Consider the following 12,949-nt stretch of genomic DNA (forward strand, 5'->3'; position numbering starts at 1 on the left):
TTCAGTGGCGGAAAGGCTCAGCTCACTGCCACCATATGCCAGGGGGTCATGCTTCTGGAGAGAAGCGCGTTCCCCTTCCGTGCCCCCTGCCTCCAAGGCCCTCTCCTGCCTGCTGCCTTCCCCAGACTCCCCAACTCACACTGAGCTTTCCCACCTCGGAGGCCTTGTCCTCTACCCTCCTGTGCCCCCTAGGCTGCTTGTCATTTTAGTTCTCTCTTGATATGTCCCTTCTGTCTCCTGCCACCTGAGTAGAAGCCCTTTGGACCTAGGATCTGAGCCCAGAGCTGTAGGTAATGCTTGTTGATGGGGAACAAGGCAGGCTGGCACCAAGAAGGCTGCACAGATGGCCACTGTAGTGGCCACACCTTCCCAGTGGGGAGGCCCTGGGGTGGTGGCAACAATAGCCACCGTGGTCTCCTGCCAAAGAGGCCATATGCAGTAGAGCAGCAACTTGACTGGAGAGGTGAGCAGCTGGTGGAATCAAGCAGGACAGGCAAGGGGGCAGGAGAACAGCACTCTCCTTTGGAGAGGACCCTTCTGCCTCTGCAGAGGCACTTGCCCCTGGGTCTCCATTCTGCTTCCTCCAGGTTAGCCCAGGACCCATTTTACAGAAGTCACCAGGTGGGTGAGTGGCCAGGGCCAGCTTTAACTCTGTCTGACCCTGTGCCAGTTTGGATGGATGATGTCCCCCAAATCGCCATGTTCTTTGATGCAATCTTTTGGGGGCAGATGTATTAGTGTTGATTAGATTGGAATCCTTTGAGTGTTTCCATGGAGATGTGACTCAATCAACTGTGAGTGAAATATTTGATTGGATAATTTCCATGGAAGTATTAACCCACCCATTCAGGGTGGGTGTTAATTGGATCACTGGAGTCGTATAAAGGAGTTCACAGACCCAAGGACCTCAGAGCAACTGACAGTGACATTTTGAAGAGCAGTTGCAGCTAAGAGAGGACAAAACGCCCCAAGAGCAACATTTTGGAGAACGCCATTTTGAAATGCAACCTGGGAGCAAGTAGACGCCAGCCACGTGCCTTCCCAGCTAACAGAGGTTTTCTGGACACCACTGGCCATCCTCCGGTGAAGGTACCCGATTACTGATGTGTTACCTTGGACACTTTATGGCCTTAAGACTGTAACTGTGTGACCAAATAAATCCCCTTTTATAAAAGCCAATCCACCTCTGGTATTTTGCAAAACAGCAGCATTAGCAAAGTGGAACAGACCCCAAGGCCCATACTTTGCCCACTTCCCGAGAGCACCTTCCCCCAGGTGTGCCCACACCCCCTGTGCTGGTGGGAAAGTGCAGTCTTTTCTCGTTGCCAATAGAGAGGCCCCAGGGAGCTGCCACACCACAGCGAGGGGAATGGGGGCAGCATGGGTGGATAAAAATGGCTATGGAAGGCATGAGAAATAGCATTCTTTATTCATAAATAAAAACATAAAATTAGCAGAAATAGTTTACATGGCCAGAAAATGACATCAAAAATAAAATAAAATGAAGCCATCAAAAGCAAACCAAACAACAAAAAGCAACAGAGAAAAATATCTATGTACAGATTCTTCCAAGTGTCAGTCCATCTAATGCCAGCCTCTGCTGGGGGTTCCAGCTCGGCCTGGACAGGCAGCAGCACAGAGACGAACTGCAGAAGAGGTGAGGAGGCGCCTCTTGCCTGGGTGGACACGGCCGCCCATCCTGGCAGCACTGGCTCCGGGGAACTCAGGATCCAGCCTGGGGCCAGTGGCAGGGACCAGTTGCTCAGCCAGTGCCCAGGCAGCAGGCCTGATGGCCCCCACTCACAGCTCAGAGGGGAGCTGGCCCCCCAGCCCCTGCAGGAGCTCAGTGCCATCCATGGAGGCCGAGGGCACCTGGCAGGGTTTCACCTGAAGGACACAGCATGAAGAGGAGATACCATGGCTGGTGTCCCTGAGAGTCTGATCATTCCATTTCCAAGGAGGCTGAGTTCCCCCGTTGGAGAGATGGTGCTGGCTGATGCTCTCTCTTTGCAGGGAGACAGATCACTTTCAGACCAGACATTCTTTGGGGAGCAAGAGAGGGTGGTTCTGACAGGGTAAGCAACGTGCTGGCAGAGGCAGGGGTGCTCAGAGGGAAGGGCAGTGAGCTCTTGCTGGCCTTGGGCCAGGCCTACCTGCCCTGAGGCTGACGTCTGCCTGACTTCCCCGGTCCCTGCGCAGCCACCACTGTCCAGAGCCTCCCTCAGGAGAGGCTGTGTTCAGCATGTCCACGGATTGTGAGGATGCTTCTTGACGGGAAGGGAAGAATCACTGCATGGAGGTCGTTATGTTACAAGACACTGGTGCCCTGTGGTGCCCCCGTGGGCCACTCAAGCCACCCTGGGGCCTTGTGCCTGCAGTAGCCTGGGAGAGCACCTGCTACCCTGGGTTCTGGGCAGGCCCCTGTGTGTGCAGGGTGTGGTCACACCATGGGGGAGCCCCGCTTTGTGCCTGAGCGCCCCTTCCCAGAGCCCAGCACCCACATCCTCTCAGGTGATGTAGTGAGGGCAGAGCAGTGAGCTTTGGGCTGCTCTTCCCTGGGGGCTCTCCAGCCTGGGGAAGGGGGAGCCAGCCCCTTTCTCTGTCCCTGAGGAGCAGTTTCATTGGAAAGAAGGACTCGAACAAGGCACAGGCTAGTGAGAAATGGAGGAGACAAGGGCTGGGGACAAGGAATGGGATGTTTTTGAGTTGGTATGAGCAATGGAGGGAGGAAACTGCTCTGCAGGGAGGGAGGGAGGGCCTTTTGCCCTGTTGTTGCCCAGTTTAAATCTAGCCTGTGACTATAAGCAATGACTTGAAATTCCAGAGAGCCTCCTCTGTCATTTGAGGGCAGCAGGACAGGCACAGCTTAGCCCCAGGGACCAGAAGGTGGCCCTGTCCTCAGCCCAGACCCAGGGAGGGGTCGTGGTGGGGCCCGTGAGGGTCAGTGAGGGCAAACTGGAGCCCGAGAAAGGGCCAGCGGTCGGGGAGGGCAAACTGGAGCCTGGCCTTGGATGGTCAAGCACCCAGGTTCTCCCTTCCTCAGCAAGCCCCTCTCAGCAGCCAGACGCGAGGCGCAGGGAGCCAGCGCGGGCCGCCTGTCTTAAGAACAGCAGCTGTGGCTAGAGTCAAAAATAGAACATGGAACAGGCAGGCTGCCTGCTAGATCTGGCTTGCTTCTGAAAAGACAAGAAAGGAAAAAAGAAAAGAAAGAAAAAAAGTTCCTGGAACCAAGCAACCAGAAACTCTACCTTCTCTGCCTCCCCCAGAAGAGAAACCCCAGCCTCCCCCAGGGCCTGAGAAAGGCCTCGGCTCTCAGGGTTCTTTTCAGTTCCGGGGCTCGTGCCAGGCTCACAGGGAAGGGGAAACAGCTGGTGGCTCCAGGGCCGTGTTTGGGAGCCTCTCACTCTCCCGTCCGGGGCTCTGGCCTGTCAGGACTCTGGGACCCCTCCTGAGCTGTAAAGACTCTTGTTTGAAGATGCCATGCAGGAACCAAGCCCATGGAGGAAAGGCAAGCTGCCGAATCCGGCCACAGGCAAAGGGCCCCACCTGTGCCATCTGGATGGATATGGGCTGCCCTGGAGGTAAACAGAGGCCTGATCCTTGGGAATAAAAAGCAGAGTCATCGCTGGCCAACTTTGAACTGAGCAGGGAAATCCCTATCGCTAGCCCATGAGGAATGTTCAGGAGACGATGGGAAAGCCACACATCCTCGCACCCTGCTGCCTTCCATCTTCCCGGCACCCACTCCTGGCCTCGTGTCTGTTGCTTTAAGAAGAGCAGTCGCTGAGGCCAGGGGCCCCCAGCTGTCCGGAGGCTGCTCAGCTGCAGGTCAGCGGGCCCTGCAGTCAGGAGCGGGACTTCAAGCTCTGACCGTCCTGTCTCTGCCCTCATGACTTAGCTTCTCCCTGTGACCTCCTCTGGGTCTCGCCCAGTCCCAGTGTTCCCGGGCTGCCCCTGCTTTCCCCTCCTTTCCATGGCTTCCCAGGGAGGGGGCAGCTCTGATGTTGCCAACCCCTACCCTCTGCAGCGGGAGGACAATAGCTCGGGTTATGGCGGGGTGAGATTCCAAGGCTTCTGGTCAGGAGTGGCTTCCTCCTATTCCCAAGGCATTCCAGTGTGTCCAGGGGAGGAAAGAAGTGCTGGGAAGAGAGGCGGAAGGGAGCTTCTGTCCTTGGGGTGGCCACACAGCCTCTACAGCAGTCGACACCTGCCCTGAGGGAGGGCATCTCTAACTATTTCAAACTGCTCACACCAGTTCCCCAAGTGCCTTAAGCAACTTGTGCCCCATGTTTTGGGAGAAGCCAGGGGAGTCAGCACCCTTGCCTGGTGGGGATTTCAGGGTTGGTGAGCACTGGGACCTTGGAAAGGGAAGAAGAGGTCATCTTGGACCCCTCCCTCCCACTCTTGGCTCTCGTGTCTGTGCCCCAGGGTTGGCTTCCCTCAGAACAAGGGGGTGGGGAGGGGCAGCCACCAGGCCCAGGCCCAGCACCCTGCCCCCCAATGCCAGGTCCATGTCCTCCCTCTTCCCAGCGGCCCCTCAGATCTCAGTTGCTATGATGTCCTCGTAGGGGATGTCAGCCCCTTCCAGGTCGAGCTCGAGAGGCTCTCCTGCCCCCTCCCCACGGGCCAGCTGCTGCAGAGCCTTCTCCAGGCGCTGGTTCCGCTGGTACATGGCCAGGTAGCTCTGCTGTAGCTGCTTCTGGTACTGGATCACCTTCTCCTTCTCCTCCTTCCACACCAGCCGCTCGTGCTGGAAGCCGGAGGACATCTGGTCATGACCTTGCCGCTCCTCCCTCAGCTCGGCCCGGAGCCGCTCCAGCTCCCGCTGCAGGGCAGGGATGTCCTCGGAGAAGGTGGGCCCGGGCCCCAGGGACGCCCCATCCCGCTGCAGGGCGGCCTGGGCCCGCAGCTCCAGCAGCTCCTGTTCCAGCAGGTTCACCTTCTCTCGCAGCAGCTCTGACTCGTTCTTCTTGCGCTGCAGCTCGTTCTCGCAGACCTCCAGCTCTAGGCCCTTGGTGCGCAGCGCGCTCTCCAGGTCCTGCGTCTTCAGCTCCATGCCCTCCAGCTTGCCCCGGGTGTCCTTCAGCTGTGCCTTCAGACTGAGGATCTCACTGGCCTTGGTGTTGACCTCTGTCTGGGACTCTTTCAGCTGCTGCTTCAGGAGAGAGATCTCACCTGACTTCTGGCACACCTGCCAAGGGGGAGGGTGGGTGGGAGAGAGAATGCCAAGAGATGAGTATCCTTAACTCAGGGCAAGTGATATCTTAGCTACCAAAGAGCATTAAAAATGGTGGTCTGGAAGACATGCCAAGTGCAAGCCCCTTTTTAAGACTCCATTCATTCTCCAATCCAACTTGGTCCATCTGCAGACCTACCTCTGATTCGGAGTCTAAATCTCAATCTGAATCCAAACCTAGGACTGTGCACATTTCAGTAATCATTGGTGTAATCATCCCATGGCTTATAGCTTCACCGTCCAATGGTGCTGATTTTCTGTGTCTGCCTGGATTTCTATCACCCATATTTATACCCCACACCCTCTGACTTCACCCCTCCAAATACCCAACTCTTCTCTCTCCTGTCCACTGTATTCTTAGTGACTAGTCCCACACCTGCCTCAGAGGCAGTGCCCAGTAACTACGTGACAAAGGATTATTGTATTCTTCCCCTGCCCCAAACCTCCTCCATGTCTACTCTTACTCCTCATCAAAATTTGGCAAAGAGAAAAGACGAAAACCAAAGCACTGAATCACACTCATGTGTCTCTGGGGTCTTGGCCTTCTGGGGTTATGGGCAGCTCAAAAGAAGACCAACATGGGTCTGGCTGGCTGTGTCTCAAGAGCGTTGTCCTGTGGTGAAGCTGCCCAGAATGAAGGCCAGGGAATGGGTCTCCAGGGTGGACACTTGCAACAAGCCTGGAAGCTACCCTAACATTCCCTCACTTTTCCTCTCATTAGAAACTCCCCCTTTCTGTCAAACTGCCAGTGGAACACTGCCTGGTCCCAGAGAAGATCCAGCCCTGCCCACGACACTTAGCTGAGACACTGAGGATGCTTTTCCAAGTCCAAGCCTGTATTCGTTTCATGTAGGGAACCGGGCAAAGTCATGGCAGAGGCATCAGCTCTGAAGGAGACTCCCGGGTTTGAATCTGGTTCTACCACTTAGGATCTAAGCGATCTCGGGCTCGTTCATTAGCATGGTGGCAATATGATGTAATGATGAAAAATGTGAACTCTGAGGTCAAAATGTTCAGATCAAATCCTGACTCGTGATACTTAATATGTGGTCACCTTGGGCAGGTCACTTAAATAGCTATTTGCTGTCATAACCGCTCTGTGCCTCAGTTTCCCTAACTATAAATTGAGGATAACAGTAACTATTTCTTGGGCTTGTTGTAAGGATTTGATGAGAGAACCCAGGGTCTAGCACTTAATAAACACTCCAAATACTATCATTTGTTTTTACAGATGTGCTTATAACGACATACGTATATATCATTATAAACTATTTATTATTATTATTATCATGTTGCCTGACTGGACAGCTTGGGAACAAGGTCACATCAATATCCAGCTTAGTTCCAGAATGGACAGACAAGGATGGAAGCCTAACACCAGATGCCCTCAAATGTCCCTGAGCCCTGGCTGAGAAAGAGAGTAGAGGGAGCTGGGCCACCCACGGCTGGTGTACTTTTCTCTTTGGGAAACCTGGTAAAGCAGAAAATGACTCTTCCCTCCTTACCTGTCCATTGCCCCCATCCACCTCTTCCATACACAGGGTCTTTTTTTCTCTACCCTGGAAATATTATCCCCTTATTTCCAGGACAGGTCCAGGAAGCACCAGTGCAAACAGGTCTGTGCTGCTGAGGGTGGGTCCCCGGCCACCCGGGAGTGGGGTGCTGGTCCAGGCGGGCCCCGAGGAAGAGGGCTGGGCACAGGACCCGCTCAGCCTCTTCCCAGGGTAGGGGTCTCAGATTGGGGTCTGTGACAGGGCTGCCAAGTGTGTGCCCCAACCTTTCCCTCCACACCCCAAGGGTCCTCCAGGTGAGAAACATTCCTTTTCAGCTTGTGGGGTATGGAGTTTACACTGGTTCTTCAAGGCCTGGCCAAGATGCCTCATTTCTAGGTGTGTCTACATCTGTGTGTGTGTGCACGTGTGTGTGTGTGTGTGTGTGTGACCCTTTCCTTTATCTTCCATGTTTTCATCTTGGCCCATCAGATAGAAACTTCCACTAACATTTCTGCAAGGAGTGGCCAATTCTGAAACTGAAGCTGCCATTAATGGGGTCGTTACTAGTCTCTTACTAGTGGGTGGGGCCGCTTCTCTCAAAAGCAATACATTCCATTCTCTCTCTTGGGCTTTAGGACTTGCATGAGCTCAGACCTGGCTTGTGTTTCTTTTGCATCTCCTGTAAGCAGATGAAGTGAGAACCCTGGCTAGGCGTTGGCTCCAGCAGTTTCAGCTTCTGCCAGTGGCTGGGTTGGCAAATTCAACTCTGGGGGCCATCGAGGGTGATGATGGGGGGTAAGTAGAAAGCCCCATTAGGACTTAAAGACTAAATGCATCTGCCAGCATAGTTTCCCAGGGAGTCCTTTCTTTGGGTCATAAAGTTGGCACGTTAGTCCTGTTGGCCTGAGCAATTTGTGTCCCCACACTATTGGCCAGAACCTGGGAGGAGAGGAGGTCAGTCTGGCCCCAAACACCTGACCATCCCCAACCCACCACCACCATGCAGGCCTCACCTCCCACTGGGTCTCCTCCAGAGCGGGGGCAAAGTTGGTCTTCTCTTTCTCATAGGATCTCAGCTTAGTCTCCAGCAGGTCCTGCTCCTTCATGAGGCTCTCGAGCTCCTGCCGCAGCTGCCGCTTCTCCTGCTGGAGCTGGAGCACCTGGAGGTGCAGCACCTGCTGCGCACGCTGGCTCTTCTGCGAGGCCTGCTTCAACCTGCCGCTGCACTTCTGCTCCAGGCCCTCCAGCTCCTCCTTGCAGCGCCGCTGCCGCTCCTCATAGACCTGGCTGGAGGCCAGCTCCTTCTCCTCGAAGCTGCACTGTAGCTTCTGCAGCTTGCTCTCCCTCTCCAGCAACTTCTGCTCAAGCTCCTGGATGCTGCACTCGTCCGTGGAGATGGGGGAGCGGACGCACGCGGAGCCCTTGTCCGCCTTGCCCGGGTGGGCCAGCTTGCTACCCCCGTCCGAGAAAGACAGAGCCTTCAGGCTCATCATGTTGCTGTCCTGGAGGATGACGCCCTGGGTGATGTTGTGGGCTGAGCCCCCAAAACGGCTGGTGGGCCCCACGGGGGTGACCAGCGGGTCCAGCTGGTAGCTGCTACTGGTGCTGTGCGTGGGCAGACTGGACATGGAGTTCCGGCCGGAGTCAGACAGCGCCCCGGAGCACAGGCTGGGCTTCAGCTCCTGCTCCTTGGGCTTGTCTGGAGGCACCGGATGCAGCTGGTGGCTGGCGCTGTCGGGGGAGGAGTGGAGGATGGCTCCCGACCGCGGCAGCACGGGCTTGAACGCCGTGGGCCTCGCTGCCCCCTTCTCCGAGCCCTGGGTGGGGGGAGAAGAACCATCTTGACCCCAGTGTCTCCCCTCAACACCCATCCCAGCTCTCCCTCCCCAGCTCTCCCTCCCCACACACCATGTTCCCTTGTGTGCCAGGCTGGCGTGCTGGCCAGTGTGAGCCAAACCCAAGCTTGTGCCAGCCTCTTTGGCTCCTTTCTTGGTCAAGAGCTGTCACAGACTGATGTGATGCCCCTCTCTAAGAAGGAGAAAAAGCCCCTGTACCTGGGGGAAGGTCCTCAAAGATCACCAAGGCACTTTGTTCTAGGAAATACCAACTGGTCACCAGCCTGGCCCAGCTGTCCTGAGACAGGCATCATTTCTGGGTTCACTGGCTGAGATCCTGTGCCGGGGCATTAGGCTGGAACCAGGAGGTCCAGAGTTTAGTCTGGACAAGCCGGGTGCCCTGGTGCGAGTTGCCTTCCTCCTCGCTGCTTCTTTCACTAAGCCGGGGACCAGAACACTGACCCTGGGCTCCTCGCCGGATAGGGAGGATCGCTTCAAGTAACAAACTACAAAGTTATACTTCTCATTGGCAGAGCACTTTGCAGTTTACAAAGCACTTTATTTTGCAGAGCTTGAAGCTCATTCAAACATCAGGGGCCATTTTCCTAGTATAGCAAAGCCATGGATTCATTCCTCCAGGAGGTGGGGGCTGGGATAGAATAGGAAAATGGTTTCCAGGGTCCACTGGTGTGCCCTGGATCTGGTGTGAGGCCTTGATTTCTGAGTACCTGGGACACCTTTGACTTCATCCCTGCTACAGCAATGATGATACAAACTTGCACCTAACTGGCCTCAGATGCTTCTGGGCCAGGCTTGAGCGAGAGGCTCACTGCACTACCTGAGCAGCTAGTGAGGAAAAGGCCCCAGCTCCAGGGGGAGTGCAGAGTCTGCTACAGAAAGAAGCAGCTCACTTTCCCCAAATGTACTCTCCATCTGCTCTTACAGATGACACAGAACTCCGTCTCCTTCTCAGATGTTTGCCAATGATGCTGTTTAGCCTACCTTGACAATCAGTTACATTCCAGTAGAGCTCAGGAAGGCTTTCATTTCCCTTTTGCTCTTTGCTCAAGGGCTGACCCAAGACTTCTGGTTTATTGCTTGCTCAGTGCATTCACTCCCTTGTCTGACCTTTGCTCTCTGTGCTCTGCCATTACCACAAAGGCTCTTGCCTCTTTGGAGATCCAAATGTTTAGACTGGCCCACCCCATGCTCTCTACCCCCGTATTACTCTTTCCTGCCTTTCCAACCCGCTCACCCTTGCCAAGGACCCCTGCTTACCATTTCTAGCTGATTGGAGAAGGGCATGAGCTTGGGTGGGGTGGATGAGCCAAAGTCCACTCCAGCCTGGCCTCCTATGTCCCCACTGGACAGGGCAGTGTAGTCTGGGTGGTGGGAGCCCCGGGCCTTCTGGCTGACCTTGATGTAGAAGAAGTCTTCACTCTTGCCCATTTTGGAGCTGGACTTGCCATGACCCGAGTCTTGGGAAAAGCCAAACCTCAGCAGCCCATCTGAATATCGATTGAGCTTCTTGAGGTGGGAGGACTTGCGCAGCTTGTACTGGGAGGCCCGGCAGTGCTTGCTGTGGAAGCTGTGGCCAGAGATGAGGCTGCTGACGCTGCCCATGGTGACTGGGGGCCAAGGATGGGCAGGGCAGGGAGGCGACCTGGTGTGGATGCAGCAGCGAGGGGCAGTCCTGGCTCCACAAGGGGACTGCGGTCATAGCAAAATCCTCACTGAGCTGCGGAGACCACAGACATGGAAGGAGAGACAAGGCAGAAGTCAGCCTGGGAAAGGGCCAGTCACTGCACAGTCCTCGACAGTGAGTGAAGGAGTAGTTATTCTGACTCCTAGAACCAAGCAGTGGAGAGATGCATGTCACAAACCCAGCCCTGTCTCACTATCGGGCCCTCCATTCATTCTTCCTCTCTCCACTCAATCAACAAACATTTGCTGTACGCCCACTTCAAGCAAGACTCTATTCTAAGCACTGGTGATGCACCAGTGAACAAAACAGTTCTAGCCCCTGCTCTTACAGAGCTGACATTTTGTGTAGTGAGGACAGATGATAAACAAATATTTATTATATCAAATGATACATGCGCTATGGGGGAAAATAAAGCAGAGTAAGATGGATAGAGTTCTGGAAGGTAGTTATTTTATTAAAGGTGGTCAAAGGTGGCCTCTCTGTTAAGGTATCATTTAAGGAGATCCAAAGAAAAGGAGGGAGCAAGCCATGCGGAAATTTGGGAAGAGAGAGCTTACCAGAAGAAGCCCCATGTGCAAAGGCCTGAGTCCCTAAAGGGGCAGCTGCTTGACATATGTAAGACCAGCAAGACCAGTCTGGTTGCAGGAGAGCTAGCAGGGGTGTGTGGGAGAAATAGAAAGTAGAGAGAAAGCAGGGGCCAGAGACATGGCGAGGCCTTTGGCTTTTACTCTGATTGAGATGAGGAGCGACTGGATGGCTTTGAGCAGATGATGACTTGATCTGACTCAGGTTGTGGATGCAGAAGGTCACTTTGGCTCCTGTGTGGAGAAGACACTGTTGAGTGACCAGGGTGGTGGTGGTGGGCCAGTTATGTTGGGTGAGTGACGAATACAGCTGGGCCAGGGTGGTAACGGCAGATGTGGTTAAAAACAATGAAATTTTATATATATTTTTAAGGGAGAGCTGACAGGATTCACCACAGGATCACATGTAGGGATTGAGAGAAAGAGAGGAGTCAAGGTTGACTCCACTGTTTTTGACCGAGCAACTAGAACAAGAAAGTTGATATCTATTCAAAAGACCACCAAAGGAGTCAGTTTGGATTGGGGTGGGTGGGCATGGAGCAAAGGAGTTTGGTTTAAGACATATTAAGTTTTCAAAGCCTATTAGACATCCCAGGAGAGATGTAGATCTGGCGGTATGATGTTGGGGGAGTGGTCAGGGCTGCAGATTTACACTCAAGAGTTGTTAATACATAGATGATGTCACTAAAGGAGTGAAAGCAGGAACTCAAGAGATGTTTGCAGATGAGCTCATGGGGCACTTGAATGTCAGGGGTTCAGAAAAGTGAGGAGCACTGAGTAAAGGAAACTGAGAAGGCCTGGACAGTGATATAAGAGAACTAAGAAATCCAAGTAAAGAAATTGTTTCATAAGGATGGTGTCAGATGTGGCTGGTATTTAAGTATGGTGATGACTGAGAATTGGCCAATGGATTTGTCCATGGAGCAGTCAGCAGTGACCTTGACAAGAGCAGTTTGGGTGGAGTGGTAGGAATAAAGGTCTGATTGGAGAGGGTCCAAGAGAGAAAGAGGAGCTGGAGCAATTAGGCAAGGAAAAGACATAAAAGGCATCCAAAGGAAGAAGCAAAACTTTCCCTATTTGCAGAGGACATGATCCTATATTTAGAAAATCCCCCCAAATCCACAGCAAAGCTATCAGAGCTAATAAATGAACTCAGCAAAAAGGACGAAGTATGAGATCAAGTTGCAAAAATTAGTGGTGTTTCTATACATTAGTCATCAACAATCTGAAGAGGAAATCAAGAAAAAAATTCCATTTACAATGGCAACTAAGAGAATCAAATTTCTAGGAATAAATTTAGCCAACGATGTAAAAGGCTTGTACATAGAAAACAAGAAAACATTGCTGAAAGAAATTTTTAAAAGACCTAAATAAATGAAAGGGCACTCCATGTTCATGTATTGGAAGACTAAATATTATTGAGATGTCAATTCCCCTTTGGGGAATTCTACTCAAATTGATTTACAGATTTAACACAATCCCAATCAAAATTCTAATAGCCTTCTTTGCAGAAATGGAAAAGGCAACCATCACATACAAATGGAAGGATAAGGGGTCCTGAATAGTCAAAACCAACTTGACAAAGAAAAACAAAGTTGGAGGATTGACACTACCCAATTTTAAAATTTATTACAGAACTACAGAAATCAAAACAGTGTGGTACTGGCATAAGAACCAAAGGAATTGAACTGAGAGTTCAGAAACAAACCCTTACATCTATGGTCAATTGATTTTTTTTCACAAGGGTGTCAAGCCCACTCAACGGGGAATTTTAAAAAGGGGGGAAAATAGTCTCTTCACCAAGTTGGTGCTGGGAAAACCAGATAGCCACATACAAAGAATGAAGTAGACCCTTACTTCACACCATATACAAAAATAAACTCAACATGGATCAAAGACCTAAACATAAGAACCAAAACAATAAAATTCCTAGGAAAAAAACATAGGAAAACATCTTCAGGACCTTTATTAGGCAATGGTTTCTTAAACATCACACTAAAAGCATGAACAACAAAAGAAAAAAGATAAATGGGACTTCATCAAAACTGAAAACTTTTGTGCATCAAAGAACATTATCCAGAAAGTAAAAGACAACC

The 12,949-nt window shown here is 52.5% G+C and overlaps 1 protein-coding gene across 2 annotated transcripts in view; it reads right to left on the reverse strand.

Annotated features, from left to right (window-relative positions):
- Positions 1-1,407: 1,407 nt before the first annotated feature.
- The window catches only part of LZTS1 (leucine zipper tumor suppressor 1), a 54,558-nt gene continuing 43,016 nt past the window's right edge, over positions 1,408-12,949 (reverse strand). For both annotated transcript variants that reach the window (XM_037813269.1, XM_037813270.1), the window contains exons 2-4: positions 9,843-10,302; positions 7,743-8,546; positions 1,408-5,191 (exon numbers count right to left, since the gene is read on the reverse strand). In XM_037813269.1, the coding sequence (XP_037669197.1) occupies positions 4,538-5,191; positions 7,743-8,546; positions 9,843-10,187 (1,803 nt within the window). In that variant the 5' untranslated portion in view covers positions 10,188-10,302 and the 3' untranslated portion in view covers positions 1,408-4,537. The remainder of the gene's footprint in view (positions 5,192-7,742; positions 8,547-9,842; positions 10,303-12,949) is intronic.

This window comes from Choloepus didactylus, chromosome 20 (assembly GCF_015220235.1).
Source record: "Choloepus didactylus isolate mChoDid1 chromosome 20, mChoDid1.pri, whole genome shotgun sequence".
Lineage (NCBI taxonomy): Eukaryota > Metazoa > Chordata > Mammalia > Pilosa > Megalonychidae > Choloepus > Choloepus didactylus.